The following is a 26,393-nucleotide window of genomic DNA, read 5'->3' on the forward strand; positions in this document are numbered from 1 at the left end:
CGGCGAGAGAGGCTCCAGTTGGAGTGGTTTTTGGATGAGATGTTAACGTTGGGATGGTAAAAAATACGCAAACGGACCAACGAAAGAGGAACAATAGTGAGTGGAGATTACAGTCTGTAATATTGGAAGTGCTGTTGGTTGCTGCTACCAGCATTTCGCAAGAACAAGGGCAGGGAGATCGTTTTTCACTGTAGAGGAGAAAGGAACGGCGATGGACTGAGAGGCTAGAATAGAAGCGACTCGATGTCATAAGTAGAATTCAGGTAAGAGCAACAATGTTTAGGTCAATTCTACGCTATTCGAGGCAGATTGGCGCTTTTGGGAATTTGTCTGCCAGACGCCGTTGAGTCACGAGTCGTAGCGATCTAATCATAAATAAGTAAAGATTTGGTGGGATGCACGAACTTCGAAAAACTCGCCAAGAAAGGTGTTTGTCGTGCATTAGTCTTCGAGAACACAAAAGAAGATCATTTTTACATTCCGTTCAACAGAAAGCGATTTTTGACACAGTTATCTCTGCTTTTGTCAGTTTTCACGTTCAAGTTCTTTTAATGAGTCGCTCTCTTCTCTTTACACTCATATTGAATTGAACCGCCAAATACCTCAAGTTGTGCAAAATTATAAAGTTTAATTAGTTTTTTTTTGTGAGCCCAAAGGAAAAGGCAACGATCAAGTGATGTCTCCCAATAATTCAAGTTGGACAGTAATTGTGGTACGGCGGCCTCATACCAAAATATATACACAAGAGTAAGATTCAAAGGAGTTTTAGTAGAAATGAGAAAAACCAGATAATTGAAGTATCAAATGAAGGACCGGAATTCCTGATCTGTGTATCGGCCGTTTCCTTCCGTTTCATTATTACTTTGGTCATTTGAATATTTTTCCATTCTGATACTTTCTCTTACATTATTTATTTTATTTTGTTTTGCATAATTGTGTTTTTTGTATATTCTTTCTCGTGAATATAATGCCACGTATGTATTAACTCTCTCATAAATTTGCGGACTTCCTCCTTTTCTCTTATTCCTTAACCCCGCAAAACGAAATAGGGACATCCTCCAGAATAATGGCCGGAGAGTGCCAAGGAAGGGAGGGAACCTCAGAGGCCGCATCTCAATAACTATCTGAGGCAGAAGAAACAGGGATTGAGACAATGATCAATCGTGGATCCCGCCCCCCCCCCCCCCCCCCCCCCCTTTGGTCGCTGCACTCGGGAACGGAAACTTACTACTCCGCGCGCGCGATCGCGACGTCGTTTTTTTTTTTCTTCATCTTCCAGATTTCAGCTCGTGTTTTGGTTTAACTCGTTGAGCTTACGTGAGCACTCAAAGGACCTCCTCCCCCCGCATTCTCGAGCCTGGCGATCACAGAGGCATGCTAGGACCCAGTTTCAGTATTTGAAGCTCACGTTTCTGTAACTTGCATACTTAGGTAACTAATTTAGCCTTTCTGTAAAGTGTCTTTTGGCTCAGTTATTACCAGCACCGGATTGTCCAAATACGAAACTATCTGGTCGGAAAATGTGATCGAATGGTCCACTACCTACTGAATCCAGGATGCCGGGTTCTAAATCAACCAAAATGCATATAGCATGTATTTATCGCTGGATGCACGTTCACCGGAGATGATTTCCCAGAACTTGATTCCAATCTTTTTTTCCGCAATAACCACTTGAATTTCGACGATTTGACTTCATTGCTCTCACGGATTTATTTTCATAAATTTACAAATTTTTAAACAATGCACGCACTTTTTCTGAACTTCGACTGCACTCACATGACCCACTTACCAAAGGACGACCGCCAGTCCAGCTCATCAGCTGTCCATCGATCAACCGGTTTCGGTTCCGTTAATTTCGTACCCGGTCCTTGGCCTTCAACTTAAAAGCCCATGCCGACTAAGCGTGCACAGCAACATACACTGTTGCTGAAGTGTGCGGGTGTAAGGGAAAGATATCATTTGTAGGATTGTTTAAAATATAAGAGAATTTAATTACTTGAAGTATTAAGTTAGTAAGTATTAAATAAAGGACGGAATGGGAATTGGGACAGAAAGGAGAATAATGGGGACAACTAAAGCGGTAGAAAAACTGTGAGGATCAAGAGACTATTACACTTCATTGAATGCATTATCTGGTCAAATTGGCCATTGTAAAGGCGAATGGAATACCGCTCCTATCGCTATGTCGCGGACACTCCAAGTCAATGAAAAATTGAAAATATGCTGAATATTACTCAGCAGTCGATTGAGGACAGGTATGATGTGGGGCAGTGAACGCTAGGCAAGATTTAATATTGTTGATTAAGGTAGATCTTTCTCATGTGGTGATATAGTAGGTGGTTATTCCAACTGTGCCAGATTGAGTTTTAACCCCATAATCGATTTTAAACTCCTTCCATGGAGCAGCTGAGTATCGGCACATCTATGGACGTCATCGATTTTGTTTCTTTTTGCATTTAAATATTTGAACATTCATTTTCAGTTCAATTATGTTGCATCCAGAGTTACAAGGGACGGCAGACGTTTTGCCCATTATTCGGTTTGGTTAAACACTTCAGTAACAACCTACTATATACTGCTTAATGAGCACTTTGTTGCCGTTTATTATAGGTTGTTTTTGGGTTTCGGGCGATGTTGGCCGTTGGACCCTCTGTGCGAATACTGGCATTCTGGCAAGCTTGAACATTCATCTGTCAAATGCTATTTAAATTAGGAGTACATCGGTGGTATACAGTTGGTTTCATCAAGAATTTGGGAATGCCTGACAGTATCGAAGGCTGCCTAAACCCGTAATGGTGCTGGGCATCCATAGAAAACCGTGTTGATGAAGCAAGGCATTAAATGTCATATGAGCTAATGATAAACAAATCATTAAGCACCGATAATCGTCGAGGTGACATCGGAAATATTGGGTTGGACGTTTTTAGGTATCCAATGGCTGGCCTATTAAGTAACTTAAGCGTTACCATGGAATTTCTAAGGTTTTTGATATTATAATTTCTCATAAAGACAGTTGTCAGTTTATGAAAGAATTGAAAATATTCCCGAAATCCATAGTACTGTCGTATAATATTTGTAGGTACTATACGTTACATTTTACGACAAAGCCTATAAGGTACTAGTCTCTCGCATCAAATCCTTCGTAAAAATATCCAGCTACCGAATCTGGCCATAACAAAGTGACTAACCCTTTCCCAAATATATTTTTGGCATATGCGAAACCTCATTTCCTGGAGATATCTATTTTTGTTCATGAGTATTATATGTCTAACTAATCAAAAGCTCCCATTAAGGGGTGTCCTTTTTCATTTGTTGCTATAGGACCCCGCCGAAGTCACTTTTAATTACTTTTTGATTTGATTCTCTTGTATTTTATCCTGTAAATAGGGATAGAAATAATAGAGAGGGGTAGCTAGTAAATACCAATATCACGGTCATTTTTGAGAATGAAAGTGACTTTGGGTGTACCCTTTTGCGAAAATTGAAATCATTCAGGGGAAATAGGAAGCTGACTAAGATATTTAAAAGTAAAGCCTTAATACAAGTTGAGATGGGTTGTTTAGGGGCATTTCCGCTCCGAATTTTCACTTTGTACTAGCCTAATTTCGAGATGATCAAATGTTTTAAGCTAGAAAAAGGCAGCAAAGAGGAAGAGTAATCTACCTTCAAAATTCAGGATTTTTTTGAAAGTAAATAACATTCGGAGCCTTGTGGCCATTAATAATTCTCCACATCGCTTTTACAAACATCTTTCGTACATACTTATTTAAACATTTTCCAAATTTTCCCCCTGACTTTCTTTCAAAAATGTAATCAAATTCGGTATCGCATTGCTACCTAAACTGTTGAACATTTTCCTTGTAAAAACAACCTGCTCTGAACAATTTGTTAGCTTACTTTTGTGCCTATTTACCCCTTCAATTGGTTCACTTTCCCTTTGAATGAAGCCCACAATTTAGAATATCGACAACGATTGGGATAAGTAACCACAAAACCACTCTGGAAACCTGAAGGGAGTGTTGCTAGTAGGATGTGCGCAATATATATAGGTAGCTGTGTACACGTGTAACCAAGATATTTCTATAGGAACTGAAAGGAAGTAGAGCAAATTTTCAAACGTTCTGTAGGAAAGGGTGAAATAAAAACAAGTAAATTTCCAACTTGAGAAGAATTTTCCAAGCAACAGGATGATTTAATAAATTAATTTAGAATTGATATTACCGGATCCTATTGAATTTCTCAAATTTAAATAAGGCATGGGTGGGGAGAGGCTCCTCTGCTTTAATCTTTCGGTTAATAAAACTTGATTTAAAATCTCTACCCGTTGAGTGGGGCTCTGTTTGGAGCCTTTTTTCTGTCAAGAAATCAATCCGTTGACATTGATCTGCTTTCTTAACTTTCTTAATATACCTTTCATCATGGAACCGTCCAACCAACTTTGTTCCTCTAAAAAGTTTCGAACAGGTTTTAAATCTGAGTGTAATTACGCGGTGTTTCTAGCGATTAATTAATTGAAATAATAAAACTCGGTTTTTCCTATTCGCTAGTGTTGACTTTTCTTTTGCAAATTCCGATATTTCGGAAACCACCTGCTCCCTTCATCAGTGCTAACAAGTCTGCTCATCAGTGGGTTTATTAGCTATATTTATAGTAATCTAAATCTATAATACTATTGCTAATTATGGCTAAATTAGTTTTTATATCTGAATCCTGAAAAAGAAGAAATATTTGTTTCCATTTTACAGACTTATTTGTGTATCCTGAAAGAAGAAGACGTTTTTAACTAGTTTTTAAATTTTTTTTTAATAATAGTGAATAGCAATCACCTAGATCGGAATTCAATCTAGTGTCTACCCGCTGTTTGCTAATGAATAAGCTTTGGCAGGCATCCAGCTGGTTAATTTTCCTTAGCTGTTTTAACACTTCCAAATCGTCGGCCGCATTCCACCATATGTTTAGCCACCATAGATTTTGTAAGTTTTCGGGAGTATTTGATAGCCAACTCTGCCTCCTTCGTATGCTCCCTAAATCTAGTAGTTACCAGGTTTTTCGTTTGCCCGATATACACCTTCGGGCAATCTGAGCAAGCGACTTTATATATACCGCTCATCTCCTCTACCGTTTTTCGGTCCTTTTCTCTAGCCAGTTGGGATTTTAGTTGATAGATATGACTTGATCCTACCAGTTGTATCGAGAGAAGAATCCTCCGAAGAATTTTTGGCCCCCTACATGAGGATGGACGATTCTGTAGCCTACATAACGACGAAATCTATGAGCGATATCATGATCGTCAGGTCGTGGATAAAATCCGGCTCAATAGATTACGGTGGGCGGGTCACTTAATCCGTATGGATGAGGATGATCCAGCCCGGAAAGTCTATAAGGGCAATACTATGGTAGAAAAAGAAGACGAGGCAGCCCCTGCCTAAGATAGAGCGATGGTGTAGGTAAGGACGCCAGACAGCTTTTAGGGATATCGAATTGGTGGACCTCGGCGCAAAACCGGGATGTCTGGAGTTCCTTATTAAGGCAGGCCTAGACCGGATACCGGTTGTTGCGCCGTTGTTGATGATGATGATGAGTTGTATATGGAATCTTTTCAATGTCCGTTTTGTAAGCTTGGACAGATTTGAGAATGCGACACTTCATCTTTTTAATGCGGTAGAAGTTGATTGTTTGGTGTACAGTGTAGTGAGGTTACTAGGTTCTATCCTTCGTGCGTGTCTCCTGATCATCATGTCTATGGTAGTGCTGGTGTACCCGTTCTTCCTCGCAGTGTCCATAAAGTTTTTCGCTCTGGTAGTCTTCCTCTGTGAGTGGGGTTGTTAGAAGGCGGTGGATCATCGTGCCATAAGCTGCCATTTTATGCTGGTAACTATGGAACGAAATGATCGGGATTGTCCGCTGGGTGCTGGGGGGTTTCTGGGTTTCCTGTAAATAGAAAAAGAAAATTGTTCGTTTTGACGTTTGATTAACTTGCATCACATGAGTGGAGGTTATTTTAGGGTGTAGCGTGTTGATGTTATCCAACATATTGTGGATACTTGTTCCCCGGATCACTCCCAAAATGTCATCCAGGTACCTCAACCATATAATCCATCCTGCTCCATTTTCTCCTCAAGTGATGCCATAAAGATTTCACTTAGGAGTGGGAAAAAAGGATTGCCCATCGCTACACCCGAGGTTGTCTTGAAGTATTTTCCCCTGAATGTGAAATAATTTTGATTCATGCAGAGGGCAGCCAACCTCGCATATTGTTTTGCCTTTCTCCTCCATTCTAGTGTCAAACCAAACCAAAGTAGCCACTCTTCAAATTTTGTTATTGCCTCTTTTACAGGCGTACTGGGAAATAAAGCTTTGATATCAAATGAAACTAGGCGTTCATTATCCGCCAAAGCCCCCACTGCAATCAAACTTTCAATCAATTCTTTCGAATTTTTGACAGATAGTTTCCCGTTGGAGTTAGAATCTGTAATAATCTCTCTCATTTCATTGCCTGATTTGTGTATTTTTGGTTGGCATCTGATTCTGGGTAAAGAGGGCATCCGGAGCCTGGCTGGGTTATCAACCACTAGAGAGCATTCTTTTAGGGCCTTCTCTACTCGTTTTATGGATCTTGGTAGCCGATCACTCCTCAATTCGAAGTAGTTTCCTTCAATCAACTCTTTCATTACTAGGTTTTCGTAATGTTGCTTATCCATAATTACAATCGCATTACCTTTGTCTGCTTTTAGGTATTATACCGGCTTCTTCTGTAGTTCTCGTACGATATTGCTTTACCGCTGGTTAGCAGACTTATGAATCTTCGTTTGGTAAGCGATGGCTTTGGATAGTTCGTGCCAGATTTCCTCCTTCGCTTTATTTCCCATGAACTTTATGGCTCCTTCCACATCTACAACAACATGTTCAACCGGCAGGTCGATCCAACCCTTGTTTTGGAGATCCATTTTTTTAATGTTTGTCATTCAAAAAACTATTTGAAAATTTTTAGGAGAGAGAAAGATTCACAGACTTCTGGGTGGCGAGGTATTAGTCAGTTGAAATCGATCATAAGGGTGGAGGATCTCTGTCTTTCTCTCTCTCTTTTTAGTTATGTTACCATTTCTAGCAAATCAGATCTTTTAAGATGGCCAGGAAATAACCTGTATATGTATATGTAATTCGGATATCAGTCGACTCAACAGTGAGTACCTTGGTCAAATCAGGGTAATAATCACAGGCGACCACAGCACTGACCTTCTACATTATATAAAATTACGTATATGCTAAGGTACAGGACAAGTAGAAAATACTGTTGGAACAGGAAGTTTCTTGGAGCTTTACGATGTTGTATCTTTCGACAGAATCATCGGAATTTGTAAGAACCATAAGTCCCACCTACGTTAGCGTAGGGGAATCGCATGACAGGCCATTGAATATTCTTTTATTGCAGAATTAGTAGAAGCCGTCGATCAAATGTTTCCTGTCAATATCACGCCCGTGCTAAGTCATGGAGGATCCACAGCAAACCCCATCACGAGAGCACTTCGGCTAGATCCACAGAAATGGGTATGGGATTACTACAGTTCACTCGAGGCATCCGCTTTTTAAAACAGATCTTACCACTAGGGTAGGCATATCCTTCAATTCGCATTGCTGAAGGTGAGGAGAGGAAGGAAAAATGTTTCTTCTTCCTTCAAGGTGCGCCGCGGATAATGGGTGAACAATTTTTTGGCGTCCTCGAAAACATCGCTAATTGTGAGCACTACGGACTGAAGATCCGAAGATCTGAGCTGGCTGTATTCTGCTTACCACTGTCCTAATTATAATATTGGCAGAATTGCAAGTACGTTCAAAGTTATGACCCCTGACGAGAGCCTGGTCCTGGTACTGAACACGACTTCGCACACATAAATTATCACGAGAATCGTCTAAACGGGCGATATCTTCAAGCAGAGATACCGATTTGCAATTAGCTTTGTGGGAGCCGAAATTTCCGGAAGAGGCGACAGTAAACCGCTTTTTGCAACTAAAATAATAAATTGTATCATAATTTCCTGAGTAACATCGCGTAAAATAATACCTCTAATGGTCGACAGGTAGAGCCTTCGAGCCTTCAAATTATTGTTTCTCAATATACTAACAATTACAACAGCAAAAATTATATATATTTTTAGAAGAAGCGGTAAAATACCTCACTGACATATCCTAGTAACTAGATTTATTCATTCATTCTATCAAAATTTCCTTTGTTGCAACTGCAATGTTAGAGCAGTCTTTCACCAACTTTTTCCGGAAAAGTAGCTGGGATTACTGTCTAAGGGGACAGGAAGTGGTGGAACTGGTTGTAAGAGGAGGAGATGCTATAGCCTTGGTGGTCAAAAAATAGAAATATCTTCAAGCCTGGAATCGAGGAGCAGCTGAAAATATGGCTAAGTCTTAGTTTTACACACGCTTGTCCAAACAAAACATTGACGAAGCTGTCTGTTACCTACTGGCATAAATTATCCCAACGAAGAGGGCGAGCTTTATGAAATGATCGTAAAGAAGATTCTAAGGAGTTGCGCTATTGTTCAACGAAATATCGCCATAGACGTTAAAAATTACTTAATAGATGTAGAAGAATTCCTGGACGTCATCACACACCAGCAATGCTGAAGAGTTGAGAAAGCAAACCGGCACCCTAGTCTTTAACTATGCGAGGCATTCCGTCTTCACTCCATCGGGGTGGAAGCCAGGAAATCGATAATACCAGAAGAAAACTACAAAAATCTGTGGCAATCATGCTGCAAGAAGAGTTCCGCGACCTGTAACCAAATCAGGTGTGCAGCAAAGAAAGCAGACCTAGATGTCACAACTGCTACAGCTGCATTAAAGAAAGGGGACAACCACAGCCAGAGTGGAATGATGGGAGGTCTTTTTCGGAATTTGTGAGAAAAATGCATAACCCAAAAGAGGAACCATCTGGTTTTTGAATCTTCTGAAATCCAAATATTCTGGGTGTAATGATAGCCTACAAAGGAAGATCTAATTTGCAATTATCCTTGCCTTGCAATTGGTTCAACAGACTGCAAATGGTTTTATATATGTCGTTCTCCATCACGACTGCGACGTTCCCCTTGTCATCAGCTAAAATTAAGACATATTTCTGGTTTTCAAAAAAATATTTGAATCTTCTTAGCATGCTACGGAGAAGTCGAAAACCAATAAAGGTGACTGGGCAAAAGCACAAAACGTAGGACTCTCCTGTTGAACCGACACTAACAGCTCTCCTACCAAATCTCATTTCCGCCTCCTTCTGGTAATTACAAAAAGTTCATTCTTAAGAGAAAATAGTAGACTTTAAAAAATAAAGCAGAAGCTCGACTCTAAAAATTTGACAAACTCTGCTAATTATACCTAGAGGTTGCAGGTTGGGTTGGATTGACAGCTGTACCCGACAAATCTACCTGTTACCAAGCCATGAGAGAAACCTTAGACGACGACAGATCAGGAAAAAAAGGACAAAAAATTTGCACATTTACTCAAAAAACATGCGCACCCAGTACAGAATAGGAGCTAGCCAATAGTGTCTTCCAATATAAGGCTGGTTTAACAGCGTTGCAAAAGACGCAGTGATCACATACCAGTTTCCTGGAGAAGAACCACTACATCATATGTATATAATACCAATCTCTTAGTTACCCAAAAAATGAAGGGTGCTGTTATCGGCTTTGAAAATTTCGAAATATCAGCCGCATTACGTTCTCGCCCCCGCAGAAGAGATCTGAGAGTCGACAATGGAATGGATATCGAAGCCTACACTAAGTACGATATTAAAAACACACTCGGAGATTTTAAGAGCCAAGTAGAGACGGGAGTGTTGCATGCTCCCACAGCTCGAATAAGATTACCACTTCTCCACCTTACCGAATATGAGAATGTCAGCCATCAAAGTCCTCCATTACACGTACAATATAGAAATGAACAGCTGCCAGATGCCCGGGAGATGAGGCATTGACAACAGAACTTGGGAACACCGAAGCTCTTATCAGGGAATCTGCCTAGCGGAAAAGTAACTTCACAAACAGAACAAAGAAGCCTCGAGAAGTACTGAGAAAAAAAGAACCGGTTGCAGAAGTTTCATCAACAAGTCAATAAGAGCAGGCTGTAGTTCTGATGGAATATTGGATGAATTAATCAACTACCACAATAACGGCGTATGCGGTAGCGTGATACACTGGTCAAAACCAGACTTGATGCGCTTCTGAATTGTAGGCTTTGCCCGGGTAGACTGAAGCATTATTTCTTCACTACATGGTAGAAGGAGACAATAGGCCCCGCAGGACCAGAACATCCTCGACCAGTGCCAAAAAGGTTCAACTTTAGGAGAAAAAAAAATTTTGATTTTCCTCCTGCGGCAAAAGAAATCCGGCAGATCCTACTCCAAATAAAGCAAAGATGTAGGCCAGGGCGCCAGACCTCCTCTGCAAATATCGAAATGATGTACCACAGCCCAAAAGCGGGATGTTTTGAGTCCTTTATTAAGTCAGGCCTTGACTGGACAGCAGCTGTTGCATCGTTAATGATTGTGATGATGATTATGTGGTATTTGGCTAATTATTCCAGCAATAAGATTGCTATCGGTTCTTGAAGAAACGAAGAAGGCCTTTTTCTTTATCAAGCCCATCCAAATTGAACATATGAAATCCAGTGATGTAATTTATTTATTTGACTCAAAGTATCTAGGATACTCGTTGCCATCGCATTCCCACCTGACCCCATTATTCGGTTTTTACGTAGTAAATATACTTTCTGTCGGTCAATGGAGAAACGCAGAGACATCAAAGAGACAATTTTTCATTTTCATTAGTCCCGATTTAATTGGAGGAATATTATGTTTTGCGTGGTAAAATGGCTTCATCATTATATATCTTTTTATGCGCTAGAATTGGAGATCATCTCGAAAAAAAAAATAAAACATACAGAAGTACTAAATCCAATTAATTCAGGTTACATTTCATTCTTAAATTTAATTAGTTTTGTCGACTTCACTTTCTAGATTACCAGCTAAAATTGTCGACCAACTTCTACTTCCTCCGTTTCTTTCCATTTTCGGTTCCAAGAACAACTTCAAGAATGGGAACTGAAATTATTAAATTTAAGGACGTTGCCATCACTATGACTCCCACAATTTGCGTTTATTCTCAATTTCCCAACTGCGATATGAACATTTTTCATTTTTTTTTACGAAGCATAAGACCCTCCAACCAAGAGTAGTGATTCCATAGCCACTAACGAAATCTTTAATTCTTAAAGCAAATTTATGTAATTAAGAACGACATGAGACTAATCTCATTAAAAGAAAAGACAATGTGGCCCGTTGCTCTACCATTTCCAGGCATCCTGGCTTATTATAGTGGAAGCAAAACTGTCGATAAGTTTCCTTTAATTAAATCTTTGGCTGGTGTTAGACCAATATTCACTTGTGTCGTCAAGTGCACAAAAATCTCAAGGGAGAGAGAGAAGCTTCAGGGATATTCCGCTCTGTTTTATTATCGAAATAAGTGTCCTGGGTTTTTGAAAACGGATAGTTATTATATTATTAATTTGATTAGTGAATTAATCGACTTGGAAATAAGTGTTGATATTCAGCTCCTTAAACCGGGGGCAATATAAAATCAAATGTAGTAACATTTATGTATCCACTATCCACCATTTTCCAAAGAGAGTTCCGGAAACTATTGTATTTTATATCTCTTTCTATTCCCTTTGGCCTCCCGAATTAAAACGAACCACTCCCGATAGCCTTTGACCTTGTTATTCGAACGAGGAGTAACTTTTGTCTCTATGCAGAAACTTCCAAAAATATTTTGTCTTCTGTTTGCTGATATATGAATATCTCCATCCCATGCGCAAACCCTTGTAAGTTTATCCTTCAATCTAGACTCGAGTATATATGGCTTAATGTCAAATGCTGGCTCTCGCCCTACCTTACCTATTTATATAATTTTAAACCAAGATGCACAAATATTCTAAATATATTCTCAATTTATAAAACTGATCATTAACCTCTTTTTGTTGTTGTTTTCCCTATGCATTGGATATCCCGGTGCTATAACTGTCATGCGTGTATTAGCAAATGCAGTTTTAGCATTTGTTTCAGGATATCGCGAAACTTAATGCATGAAAATATTGCTTCGAACAGCTGATGCAGCTTGGAAGATTGTTGTGGGTGTGTTTGCAATGCCCGTTCGCGTAAAGTACCACTGAAGCTCAAATGAGTTTATTTTGGAGTCAGTTGGTAATATGTCTTTGGAGTCAACATAGTCCGAAGACTTTTGAAAAATGATGTGAATTTTCTCCTGCGTTAGATGACGTGAAGTAAAGGTGACAGCTCAAGCCAAATTTCCCTAGGATTCAGTTAATAAAAAGCGTAGAGGTAGAAGGAAACAGATTGACAATTAGTAGATGTAACTTTAACAAATAGACGCTATTGAATATTGTTGCTCCCAAAAAACTTCCTGACGGGGGTCAAATTGAGGTTTTATGATACAAGTTCGCGATATCTCTAGGACGCTTACTGAGACGAATTTTTGTGGGAAAATAGGATTAACAACTGAAGTGTGATTTGAATAATCTTTTATGCGAAGAGATTTTCGGAACTGTGCATGGAATGTGGTTGTTGTACGGAATTCACACGACAGTCCAGCCTTACTCACCACGTACCCAGTGAAGCAAATATTTTTCTTTTGCGTATCTTTTTACATGGTATTCCCACGATATTCATCGCTTTTTTCAAGATTCCCCTTTCCCAATTTGTTTTTCAGGTTCCGGTGCAGTGCACGTATCGGCTAAAAATGCATGAAATTTTGATTGCTGACACGTAAGAGAGTGAAATGCCCAAAAATGCCACTCACATTCCTGAGCCTGGCTTGTACAAAGGCCATGAAGCATCGACGAAACACTTCAGTGAAGCTACAACATTTTAAAGACTTTCACAGTCATTTTCGCTATCTTTTTATGTTTAAGGGACAGTTGTACCCTCTTGGTCGACTTCGGCTAACTCGGATGGTCTTTTGATCATCACTTAATCTGATATGCCTTTTCGCATCTCCATATCAACTAGCTTGATATGGTTTTGTTTAGCTCTGAAAACACTACTTGAATATCGGCTATCCTTGTCGCAAACATTCTTCTGTTAACAATTAGCAAATGTCTCTATCTTGGGTATATTCGCCATTTTTCCAAGAGGTCGGAATAGCTCCATAATCGGGATTTATGCAGCCTCTGAGCTCAATCTGTTTTCCATGACCCGTCGGTGAAGACGAAGATATGTAATCCTAGGAAACTTGTAACCATTTGTCGACAATTCTGGTTATGAAAAAATATGTTTCCTTCAAGAAACCCTATAATCAGTAGGCATCAGGGATACTCGGTATTTGCCTAGGAATTTCCTGATCTACAAGTGCCCCTACAATTCGTCCTTTTTTAACACGCGAATGGTGTAAAATCTATATAAATGGGTTAACTTCTTTCCGTTTCACCTTCATATGAAGCGAGAGGGCGAATAAGTTAAGAATAACTCCACGGAGCCCCGGAGACCGCGTAGTTCTCATGGCTCCAGGGTTACTTAGGCAATGGAACATTTAGATCTGTGCTAGTAGCTGCAAACTTTGCCACCACGTGCATACATCAAAATTGGCTGTCTTTTGAATACACATATCTATTAAACCCTAGGAAACGTAACTAGTCCAACCTTTCTAGCATTCACCGTCAATTCGATACGGAGGAACAATCAGTGGATTATCTTAAAAGCTGCATTCGAACAGTCACATACTGTTTTCATCAACTTGCCGATAATAATTAGGCCTAGATCGGCCGGAAATGGGTTTACTAAGCCTTTTGTAGTCTCCTGGAGGTCTCGACGGGTGCTCATCATCAGGAGGAAGCAAGGTTGACAAAAGTTCTCCGTGTGGGCAGCCCTAAAGATATCCTGCCTCAATAAACTAGCGAAGAACACAACTAGTTAATAGTGGAACGATTTCATGCTGTCTTGCTTCAAACGAGGCATAGTTAGAGGCATTTTCGATGTCCGGATGTATTCCGGATATGGTTTTCCCAATCTTCAACCTAAGCTCTTGGAATGCCCTGCATATTCCAAATATTTAAGTCCTGGGCTGTATTACTAAGGCAGGATCGATGTCATCTGGACTGGATAGTTGGCATTTATGGAAAAAGCCAAATTCCTCGTTTATTATCTCTGAGTACCTATCGGGCATGAGCAGTGGTTTTGGATGTTGTCTGGAAAGTCCACTTCAAGCAAATGGATTATCGTTTCGTCACTGTTTTCTGTCCACTTTCCGCTTTGTCATCATAAGTTATCCAGCTGGCGGCTCCGTTTTTCTTTAAAAGATTGATTTTAACTTGAAGGCCACATCGAGCGGGCTTACCTCATGCAAAAGCGCCTCTTCGATGATTATTTGACCCAACTTATGCTCTCTATCTATCTATCTATCGTTCCATAGCGCGATCCCCTGACAAGATCCGCAATTTCATGGGATGCTACTACAATGTCGACGACTTCTAGCTTGACAGCATTGAAGAAAGTGAGTTCATTACTTAAATTGACAACCTGCAGTTCGATCCCTATTAGATATTGGCATATTGGATAGCTCTTATACATTATAAAATTTATTGCATTTTCTGCAGCGGCAGAGACCAGACTGCATCACGTACATGCACTGCCATCTACTCGGCATGGAATTCGGCTTTTCCTCCTCTTGCTCTCCTTATGACTGTGTTGCTTTACGTCTCTCTCCGTTCAACTTGGATCCATTCATTGTCTTTTGTATTTAATTTCCCTGTGCTTGCCCCCATCAACCGTATGATGAATTGTTTGCTTGTATGACCTGCAAGGTTTTCTTTCCGCACTTCCTTTCTCTGCGAGGACTTGAACCTCCTAATGCACAACTGACCTAATCATACAAGCTTTCCAATTCCTGCCAACAATCCCTCTTACTTTTCCCTCCTACTCACCACTTTTATGAATACTGGTTCTACCGGATATTCATAAAACCATTCGCGGGTAAGCGACACTTGATGAGCGTCGAGGCCACCCTTGTTCGCGTTGATACGAAAAAATGTTGGGTCCCGCACTCGCTATTGTCGCCACTTTTCCCAATCTTTCCTCGCTTCCATGAATTTTCTTGACTCCACTATCAACTCACCGCACCATTCCTGCGACCTAGTTTGTTCTTGATTCTGTTCTTCTCTTTTTCTTCTTCTTCTCTTACTTCCTCGGCCACAGCGTCTTTTAGGCCTGTTTTAGATGCAAACTGCTCCGAATCTCTTGCCCTATCCTTTCTTGCCCCTTCCCTGATTGAGTTTCTCATTGATAATCTTGACGTCAATGTCAGAACTAGTCCCGATGGACTTCCTTCTTGGTCCTTTACTTGTTAACTTCAAACTATACATCTCCTTCCTTCTGTATACAATCTTTAACAAAAGACCCCAAGAACTCTACTTTCCCCATCTTTGGAAGGAAGCCTTTAATATTCTTATAATGAAAGGCGGAGACCCCTGTCTAGCTGTCGTATCTCTCTGCTCTAATCTCACTCTAAAATCTGCGAGAAATATGTCGACCACTGGTTGACCGCAGACTTCAGTCACCTTCTAGTGAAAAGCTGCATTTTTTTGTGAAAGACCAATTTTTCTTAAGCCTTTGATGCATTAATCATAGCCTTTGATGCATTAATCATAATATTCTCCTCTCTAAACTTAGCTTAACTTCCCCTCCTCAATTATTTCATGGCTCTCCAAACCGTTCCCACAGAGTTTCATTTCGTGGTTACCCGTTTCGTTCCTTCTCTCCTTCCTCTGGTATTTCCTCTCTCTTGCATGTGTTTGCTTTACGTAGCCGACCCTAAATAATTTGCCTCTCTTTCGATTACTCTAGACACCACGCTGTTCCCGGACTTCAGCGTTTTTATGGTTTTCATCTAGAAGTCATTTTATTGAATAATGGCAATTTAGAGACCCTTCTCAGGATTAGTCGCATATCCTTCCGCACATAATGAAGGAACAAGTAGTATTATCAGAGCGAATTGTTCAAACTTTACAAAGTTTATTCGCAACATTTTACTGTATACACTTATCAGCTCCAACCGAAGCTTGATACTTTCCTATGATTCAGTCCTCACAGCTAAAAGGGATTTCCTCACAAGCTATTCGATCGAAACCTAATGGATTCGTGCTGTCATACACGACCCGTCTATCAGCGTCAATATCGTTGTTTGCAAATGAAAACTTAACCACTGCCACTTCAGTTTGTCCTTAGCCGCTCATGCGCTGGACGAACCTTTCTCTCAACCTTGGTACAACCCGAGAGTTTTGGTTTACGCGGAAATGTTTTGCGTTGCTTTGCTTCAAAGTAGGTTTCTGTCAAACGGTTACCTGTGGGTGGACTTTTACCTCAGCAGATGATGTTGATTGGAACCTAGGGCCAGGAGTGATAATACTGGATCGGCTCGTCCGTTAAAATCCCAGTTACTCTTATTCGCTATAAATGCAAAACTTAAGTCTAGACCCAATTATTTCAAGACTGCCCCTGACTAAGTCAGGGCCCTAAGGGTTGGATTGTCAGAATCGGAGCTTAGTTTTATTTTTCATTTCCTCTTGCTGGTTTAACTGTTATGGTCTTCGTTTTACGAGAGAAAGAAGGTGGCCCTTTCAGAGCCCATTTTGCCGAGACAAGGCCAATTAAGACTGTGGATTGCCTGGTATCCAGGGCTCACGGTTTGACGCCACATCTTAACGTCAGTAGCCATTCAGTTCACAGCACCGTACCCACAAGTTGACTCGGAGTTTGATTGCCGCCTAGCTTCTGGTTCCTTCTTCAGTTTCCCAGAGCATCTTCCTTAGTGAAGCCTTCTTCGAGTATATTTTGAGACCCTATTTCCCAAAAATACTAATTGAACCCTTTTATTTGTTAACCCACCTAATCCGAAAAACGCAAATCAGCGCAATATTGAGCGACACATATTACGGGCTGTATAGGTCATACACTTTCATTGCAATAGGTTCACTTGTTTTTGAGAAAATTAGGTATGACCCACAAAAAACCAGGTAGATGGATAGACGGACAAATATTAGATCAATCTTAATAAGGCCTTGATTTGCATAAAATCTTAATTAGAAATATCTTTGAATAATAATGATTTAATTTTGAATTTTTTTATTAAATCAACTTTTTTCTTAATTTCAGGCCACTGATACTGATTTCGACGATACTTTGCAACCACCAATGATACCGCCGCCACCAGATCGAGGTAACTATTTGCAAGATAAATAAATCTTATGTACTTTTTAGAATGCAATATTTGAACCTAATCTTCGAAAATTTACGAGTTCCAAACCATTACAAGCTTATCATATCGTACCATCCGCGTCTATTGTTTGAAAAACTGCTGAGTGATGCTACCTTTGTTATTCTTGCTATATTGTTCGAGATGGCTGTAATGCCTTCAGGCAGCTTCCTGATGTATTGATGTCAATCCACTTTAATATGCCATCATCCCTTTAACTTGATATGAGAAAACTGCGTACGATGTTGTTTTGGAAACAATTCTGACGAATGGCGGTTGTATCTATACTTTTGACACCTTCGTTTCGAGTATCTTACACCGAAAGCTGCCTAGCACCATTGTTTTTTAGGGTGTGAAGTTTGTTATGTCTATCAAACGAAATATGTACGTGTGTATGATTGTGTGTCAGGGAAGGTGCCTGTTCAACATGACCTTTAAAATCTTCTTGTATTACACAGCAACTGTTATATGACAGGCAATTGACATTACATCACGGGCTGAATGTTGAATGTCAATCTACGCAACGAGGGAATATATATCCGTCAAATCATAATAATAATAATTTCCAGTGAACCTAACGCTGACCACGTTGTCTTCTAGTGAAATAAAGCACTTTAATACACTTCAGTGCCTAACTTCAATTTGGCTATACATAGTGTGATCCATTATTATAATTAACTTTTTGGGGGGTGATATCCAGCGTTTGTAACTTTTTGATATCCAGCGTTTGTAATTTTTTCTGAACTATTTCTTGCTAGCTGTAAGTGATGTCCAGTATCCAAGAGCAACTTTTCCCTGGGCTAGATAGCTAAGATGCTCGTGCAGTAAAATGAGATGAAAAGTGACATTAGTGAATTAAGTTGGAATGCAGAAGGAGAATTGACTACTGTTGGAGCTTCAGCTTCGCTGTTCTTTTTCCCACCAATCTGAATTTTTTTCGATTCCACATGTCCTCAACAAAGGGGCGCGGAAGAACCTGACAGTTACGTCACCGTGTTTTACGTGGGTACCTGCTCGTGGACTTAATCCCACAGTCTTCTTAAGAAACGGATTGATTTTGTGACCACAATCAGAGCCCCGCCGCAGCAAGTTACGACGGTACCAGTCTATACCGAGTGCATGTCTCAGCATTCATACTGGTGGATGCAAGACCTACCTAAATCTCTACCGAACTTAGGAATACAGCACTCGTGTTAAAACGCAACACCATGCTCCTCCCCGAGCTGAACGCACTTACAACAGGAGTTCACCTGAAGTATGTGAATTCAGGGGTTATCCCGGTTCCCATGGTACCAGTATATGCCTGGTAAGGTTTCGTGATTATTGCCACATCAGATGAGTCCCCGTGCAAACTCGGGTCTGATCGCCCAAATTAGGCCTTTGGAGCATTCGCTTACTGCATCATGGCCGGCAATCCCGTTTCCCGGTGCCACCAGTATAGAGGTTCTCCTAGGCCACTCTTCTCCACGTGTTCCAGACGCAGGTTTTTGTCTCTCTGGAATATCCCTCCTGCGCAGGACATTCCAAATACACTCCTTAGTGACGAAAGCTTTCTAGAAATCAACTAAAAACTAGCGGAACAGTGATCTAAACTCCGTGCACAGATCCACAATGTTCCAAGTCCAAGGTCGAATGACTAATTGTTGACGATTTCGACATCAAGGCAGAGGTAATACTTCAGACGCTGTCAGTCCTCTTCCAGACCTCAGTGAGCACACAAATTACTGTCAACACGGTTGCGATTTTCCTGAATATTGATAATCGTCCCCTTTCTCCAATCAATGAGACGGATCTCAAATTGCCTTTGATTTAGATAAGCAAAAGTAGTTCCTCTGTATAGACAGCAGGCGCTCCACTTCGTCACGAAAAGAAGACTCCCTCGATATCATTTCCTTGCATTCATCGATGCGACTCCATATTTCTGTAGGCAGTCACAACCTATAATCTCCTTTTGAGACGTGGCCTATAATTTCAGCTACACGAGAGATAAAGACACTTGTGAAGGCGGCTTAGCATTCATCAATGGAGGTGGGTTTTTTAGAATTGACTCATTTGCGCAAAAGAAATTTTTCTACAGCTGGTATATTTGGAACTCCGACGACATAATAGCGCCACGTAAGCAAGGCCGGACTTTTTGGGAGTAGGGTCGCAGTCTTACTTCCAGTTGGACCGTGCTTCAGTTTCATTACCATCACCCTTAATGCTGTGAAAGTGATAAGCTTACAACATACAAGACTACTGGAATTCGAATCCTGGGCAACCCAGGCTCTTTACTCGTCAGCTTGTCCTGGGGCTTCGAGGACCGGCTCCTGGAAAGCTTTTAATCTCGACAAGGGGACCTACTTTTGTCCGCCCCGAACTTCGAGCTTGAAGGAGTGCTCCCCTCGCTCCAGAACTTTAACGGGGCCCTCATATGGTGGTTGCAGCGGCCTCCGAGGACCTGTGAGCACGTCTCGTGGTTTCTGGGGGTGTCAATCTTCGTTGTCGTCTGTCAGGAAAGTGGATTCGGCCGCAGTTTCGAAACAGCATCTCCAAGCAGACGCAGCATGCCGAAATCGTTTAACCCTACTCCGATGCTCAGCACAGAATCAGCGGAGAGGCGTAGATTCTCTCCAAAACAAAGTCTTCGCGAGGCTCCCCGTGAACTCCTCCCGGTGGATTGTGCTATGGCCGAGAAGGGCGAAAGGCAAGGACTGCGAGCACAATGGATCGTCGCGAGCCATTGAGGCAGCCTTTAGTGTCCGATGTCAACGTTCCAGCATCCCATTGGACTGTGGATGGTATGCCGTAGTCATGTGGCGTTTGAAACCTAAGAGCTTGCCCAACTCCGGGAAAAAAGTAAACTCAAACCGCATTCCCTGGTCCGTGATAATTACGGCTGTTACACCAAAGCATGGGATCCACTTTCACCAGAGGGCCTTGGCACATGATTGTGCCGTAATGGCAGACAGAGGAATTGCTTCAGGCCGCCGCGTAAACCTAACGATGATTGTGCGGCAATAATTGTATCCGTGCGAGTCTCGCAAAGAGCCGATTATGTCGAGATTGATGGTGTGGAAGCACTTGGTTGGCCTAGGGAATACAGCATGCGATGCACTGTCTGGCCCAAGGGTTTATGTCCATGTTCATGGACGGTCAGAAGTATTTTTCGGTGACTAACCGGTTCGTCGCCCTTATCCCTGGGTATGCAAGTTCGTGTATTGCGTAAAATATTTCCCTACGAAAATCGAACGGAATGAATGGCCTAGGTCGCTTGTTTGAAGTCTCGCAAAGTAAGTAGGAATTTACGCCGAACATAGGAAACTCCTTGAACTTGTATTTGAGGTTTGCCTTCAGGCTCTGAAGCTCTGCGTCATCTTTTTGTGCCTCAACGATTGCTGTATAATCGACCGCGTCGGGCACTTTGACTTCATAGATTCAAGACAAAGCGTCCGCAATGACGTTGTCTTTTCCAGACCCGTGTTGGATATCTGAAGGGAACTGGCTGATAAAGCTCAATTGCTGAAGTTTGGCAGGGAGATGCTTTGTCGGGCTTTTGTTTAAGCACGAAAGTAAGGGGCTTGTAGTCGGTGCACAATGCCCTCAAGGGAGAAATGGAAGTATGTGATGGAGAGGTACACGGCGAGTAGCTCACGATCATAGGCACTGTGATTACGTTGAGCGGGGTTGAGCTGCTTCGAAAAGAAGCTCAACGGTTGCCAGGTTTGATTCACCTTCTGGTGAAAAGCGGCGCCTACGGCTTTGTCTGAGGGATTGACGAACACAGCTAGGGGTGAATTTGGCCGAGGAAATGCCAACAGTGGTGCATCAACGAACTTGTCTCAAACGCCTGGACGGCTTCAGATGTTCACGTAATCTCGCGCGAGTCTTTGGTTTTGGGATCAAACAAGTAAGCGTTGACGATCGCCTGATGATGAGCGGCCTTGGGCAAGAAACGACGATAGAAGTTTAACATGCTCAAAAACCTTGGCAGATCCTTCATCATAGTTGGCATAGGAAAGTTCTTAGTCGCTTCAACCTAGTCTGGGTCAGGTTGGATTACGTCAGAGGTAACCATGTAGCCGAGAAATTTCACCCGCTTCTATACGAATTTGCATTTTTCCACGTTTAGAACAAGTCCTGCCTCAAGGAGGCATTGAAAAATGCACTCGAGATGGTCCAAACGCTCAGATTCGGAAGGAGAAGCAACCATAATATTATCTATGTATACGAAACAAAAGTTTAAGTTTCGCTGGAGAGAGTGGATGAATCTCTGAAATATATGCGCAGCGTTTCACAAGCCGAAAGTCATCCTGGTGAACTCGAAGAGTCCGAAAGGTGTGCAGATAGCCATTTTCAGTATTTCTTCCGGAACTAAAGGGATTTGATGGTACGTCTTGGCTATATCCAAAGTCGTGAAAATACAGAAAATTGTAAGCGACTACACGAAATCATGGATGAGTAGAATAGCGTGCCGGTCGGGAATTCTCTGCGCGTTCAGAAGCCTGTAAACTCAGCATGGTCTCCATTCGCCGTTTGGATTAGGGACCAAATGAAGTGGAGATTACCAACAGTTGGATTCTGGGGTGATAGTGGACGCACTCACTTTTGAGAAGAAAATTTTGAGGCGACGCAGTATTGCGCTTCTGGTAACCGTCGCCGAGACATCCAGCGAGCTTAGTTTTTTGTTGCATTGAAGTTGCAATCTGTGGTACATTTAGTCGCTTAAGTTCCGTATTTACGGTCGTACCAGCAAATCGTTGGGGCAATGAGGGTCCCGGCGTGCAACTACCCGAATGTCCTTTTCGGAAAGCAGACCTCGACCGTGACTGCGAACGAGATCCACTCCCCGAACGCTAAGTACCTACCATCGCTGTAAGTCTCGTGACTGGATCGGCCAGTCACCATTGTCTTTAGTTCGTCGATGTGCCGAGTTACGTCTCTAGAAACCTCCGCGACCACAGGGCGCGTACATCTCGTGTACCTTGTCGTGCCGTGGCGAACAACACCTCCAACCACCTCGAATCAGCGTAGGCTAAGATGACGCAAGTGCTCTCTGAGAGACGGTGCACCCACAAGAAATCCAGCAACTCGGAACCGACCTTATCCCCGCCCAACTGTCTCATTTCTCGAATCAACTGGCTGGGGGTACGGCCTAGCGTCAGCTCATTCAGCAAATGATTTAGCTTCGCTTCTTCACCGAAAGCCGTCGTATGAATTACTCCTGCCTGCCGCGCCGGCGGTCTAGTCGAGACAGACCGTTCATTGTCATTCTTCGTGTCGGCCTCCTGTCAGGTCGCCAACTGTGTCGGCGGCAGTTCAACGCCTCGGCAGAGGTGAATTCACCGCGGCTATGCGCTCGTGGTTCATGCCTCCCATGTGCCGTCACAAATTCCTCAATTTCGCGAACAGGGATATTTGGTTTCGACATAGTTTCCTTCTTGTTTGACCAGAAATGATCAAGCTTCTTACTGAATTACCAGAATTTTTGAAAGAATAGGTACAAATATACCTTCTGCCAAAATCGGTGAAAAGATCTACAACTGATATCACTTTAAAGATGGAGAAGTTAAAGAAACTATGTTTCAGTTGGGCTTCGTTAACATCAAGGAGCCAAGGAAGAGGCTGTTATCTTTTTTCAATTGATTGACCCATATCAAGCGAAGCTCAATTTATTTTCGTAAACCGAAAATCAATAAAATTTTGTTGACTCCGATCATTTTTAATAAATTTATGATGGATTCATATCGTATGAATGAGCAGTTAACTCGGGATAATCTACGCTCTCCATAATCCATGAAGCAACTTCGTTCATTCTTATTTAAACATTTATGAAGCGGGTATCGTCATGCTTACGTGTACATAGATACAAATACGAGAGGAAAGTAGTCAAGACAGGTACGAGTATATCATGAATATCGGAATCTGGATATGTGCGTACTTCGATTATTATGTATCTTAGACCATAAGGCGTACACATATGCTGAGATACCGGAGTATTGTTGGCCACCACTTCGCACGCACGTCAGCCCTCAACTCTTGATAAACAGGAATTTCACTATTCTAATGAATTTCGCCAATGGCTTTATTTCGTCCCCAGCCAACTCCACTCCATGCACGTAGTCGAAAGGGTGGTAAATTTCTATTCCTTGTCCCTAGCCATCCTTTTGGCTTTAGAGAGATAGTCATGCCCGATATTCACGTATCTTCCTCTTCACACGTTCTCCATCTTCCCATTTGCCGTGGAATGTGCTTCTTCTATAATGCCAAGGCTATAAAGTGTTACTGGAGGATTGACTTGAACATGTATATAGAATTACAAATATGCTTTCTCACTCGGGCAACGGATTGATGTCCTGTAATTTCCTCTCATATCCGCTTCGAACTGATAGGATACGCTCCCAATTTTTCGGGGCCATCTATAAGGAAGAGATTTTATGTCTCAATTACTTCGAATAGTCTTGGTATGGTATCTTAGGAGCAACGTTGTAGAAACCGATTCCTTAGAATGGTCGAGAGTGGAATAGTGGCGACCCATGAGCCGAGATGTGGAAAATGTATTCAAAGATCTTCTGGGATAAATTTGCTCGTCCTTAAATTGATTCAAACCTTTTAAGGATGCTCGAATGATTCAGAATGAATCATTCTAGTAAAGCAGCACTACTCGTTATGTTAGTCCCGGAACTTTCTTAGTGGTGTCGATGAGGGTCGGAGGGGAGGAACTTTTCGTAGCAAGGGAAGTGCCACCTGAAGTCAATCGGTTAAGATGCCAATGTCGTAAGGTTAAATGGTAGTTTATGAATGGGTATTTCTAAATGTAATAATTGAGTTTGGTACTTCTTTTTGGTAGAAAATAGGAGTAGTATACCATTTTCCTTGATGAGGACATCAAACCTGAAGATTTATGCACAGTGGGTGGCCAAATTATTAGAGCCACCTTTAAAAAAATACATAATTTAATGGACGCTGACATGAACAACCCCACTCTTTTATGCGACATCGAGCTGACCTTATTGATATTGAAATGCTGGCATCCTAAATCTGTCTCAGTATGGCTATTAAATAGGATCCCCCGGGATATTATCCCTATTTTTTCCCTCATCTTCAAGTAAGATTAGCCTTTTACTAGCCCATTTGTCATCCTATTTGGTGTTGGTAATAATTTTGCGTCATTATGTTTGATTCTGTGCATATCGCGGCTGCGAAACAATGCAATTGAGTTGTTAGCATTGGTTATCGGTGTCTTTATCACGCAAATCAAAGTTTTCATAATTTGTTTAATTTTTTTTTCATTATAAACCCAAATTAACCTTACCAATGTGTCTTCGTCTGCGTTCTGAGGAGGCCGGGCAGCTGCATATAAAGCGCAGGCCGTCTCCTCTTTCTCCTCCTCACATTGGCTGCACATAACCGAAATCACTACCCCAATCTTTTTCATATGTTAGTTTGAAGAGCAGTATCCTTTTAAAAGCCCTATCACGGTTTTCATGTTCCACTTCTTAAGAGTCAACAAAAATGCCGCTCTGGCGACCCCTGGTGCTTTCACAAGAATTTTCGCCTGCTGACAAGAGTTCAAATTTCTTCACTCGGCTGCGTGAAACCTTGCAATTTCACCCGTCATAGTGGACTTGACAGTAGGTGGCCAGATGCCAAAAGCTGGTTCTGGCCCACCATTGTGGATCCAGACGCTCGGCGAACCAGTCTGTCAGCCTCCTCGTTACCAACCATGTTCGAGTGCCCCGGCACTCAAATCAGGAATGTTTCGTTCTATCGACCAAGTTCCAGCAGCATCTGTTGGCAGCTCCACACCAACTGGCTCGATATGTCGTTGCTGTTTAGTGCTGATTTAAGATAGCTTCCATTGCCGTCGGCGTAGTACTCATTATCCCTGTAAAACTTAGGCAACCGAGCGTCTGAATCTGCGTTAGCAGCTTCCTGCTGTTAGCAAAGTTCAGTCTCCGCCACCGGACGATGCATGCATACATCAAAATGGGTTTTGTTATGGATGTATACATACAGTGTATCCATTGTGGTGAAAATCTTCAGGTCTTACCTAGCGCAGTCCTACAGCACCAGAGCAATCTGCATGATTGTTGATATTGCTGGTGGATATGGTGCTTCCACGTTAACTTGACTAATTGACTGTTTGTACCAGCTGGATTTCCGCCTCTGCTAAGGTGAGTAGCGTATAGCTGCCCCCCCCCCCTGACGTTCCTAGTGAACATAACTAGTCTAGTCTTCCTAGAGCTCGTGAGTCTATTGCGGAGGCACCACCTGTGAATTTCATGTAAAGTTGCGTTCAAACGGTTACATACTGTGTCCGCAAACTTGCCAGTAATTATTACGGCCAGATCGTCCGCAAATACTTGCGCGAAGACTCTTTTGTCCTCCAGGAGCCATAGCAGGGTGTCTATTATTAGGAGCCATAGCATAGAGAGAACCCCTCCCTACGGGTAGCCCTTCAGATATCATGCCCCAATAGACTTCTGGCCGACCAATATGTGGATTTTTCTCCAATCTAGCATGTGAAGGATCCAACTGATTGACACTGGTTTGATTCCATGCTGCCTTGCCGCATCACCAATCGAAATATGAAGGCTCCTTCGATGTCCATGAATGCGCCTAAGGCGTATTCTTTTTCAGACATCGCCTTTTCCAATTTTTGCCGCGAGTTCATGGAGTGCTGTCTCCGTGGATTTGCCTTTCTGGTAGGCGTATTGCCTACAGTGAAGTGGCCACTTAGGAATGTGTGTATACCTTATGAACCGATCTACTAGTCTTTCTAGTTCTTGTAGTAGAAAGGACGTTATATTGATCGGTCGGAAGCTTTTCGCGTCCTGTAAGTGGATTTTCCTGGTTCGGGAGTAAATATTGCTTTCACATCACGCCAGTTAATTGGAATATAAGCGTGTGCTAGGTATGCACGATATGCAGATTCCAGTTTCTTGATTGAGGACCCGCTTCAGATTTGAGGTTGCCTAAAGAGAGTTAGTCTGCTTGCAAAAGCGTTTCTATAATGATTATTTAGCCCATAGTATGCTCTTCTTTGGAGCATTCTGTGCCTCTTAATAGTGGTTTCATCCAGCGGCT

The 26,393-nt window shown here is 41.9% G+C and overlaps 1 protein-coding gene across 19 annotated transcripts in view; it reads left to right on the forward strand.

Moving 5' to 3' along the window:
- LOC119650384 (collagen alpha-1(XVIII) chain) overlaps window positions 1-26,393 on the forward strand; it is a 768,837-nt gene that overhangs the window by 502,860 nt on the left and 239,584 nt on the right. For all 19 annotated transcript variants that reach the window (XM_038053124.1, XM_038053126.1, XM_038053129.1 and 16 more), the window contains one exon: window positions 17,225-17,288. In XM_038053124.1, coding sequence (XP_037909052.1) covers window positions 17,225-17,288 — 64 coding nt within the window. The remainder of the gene's footprint in view (window positions 1-17,224; window positions 17,289-26,393) is intronic.

The sequence above is a fragment of the Hermetia illucens genome, chromosome 2 (genome assembly GCF_905115235.1).
Source record: "Hermetia illucens chromosome 2, iHerIll2.2.curated.20191125, whole genome shotgun sequence".
Lineage (NCBI taxonomy): Eukaryota > Metazoa > Arthropoda > Insecta > Diptera > Stratiomyidae > Hermetia > Hermetia illucens.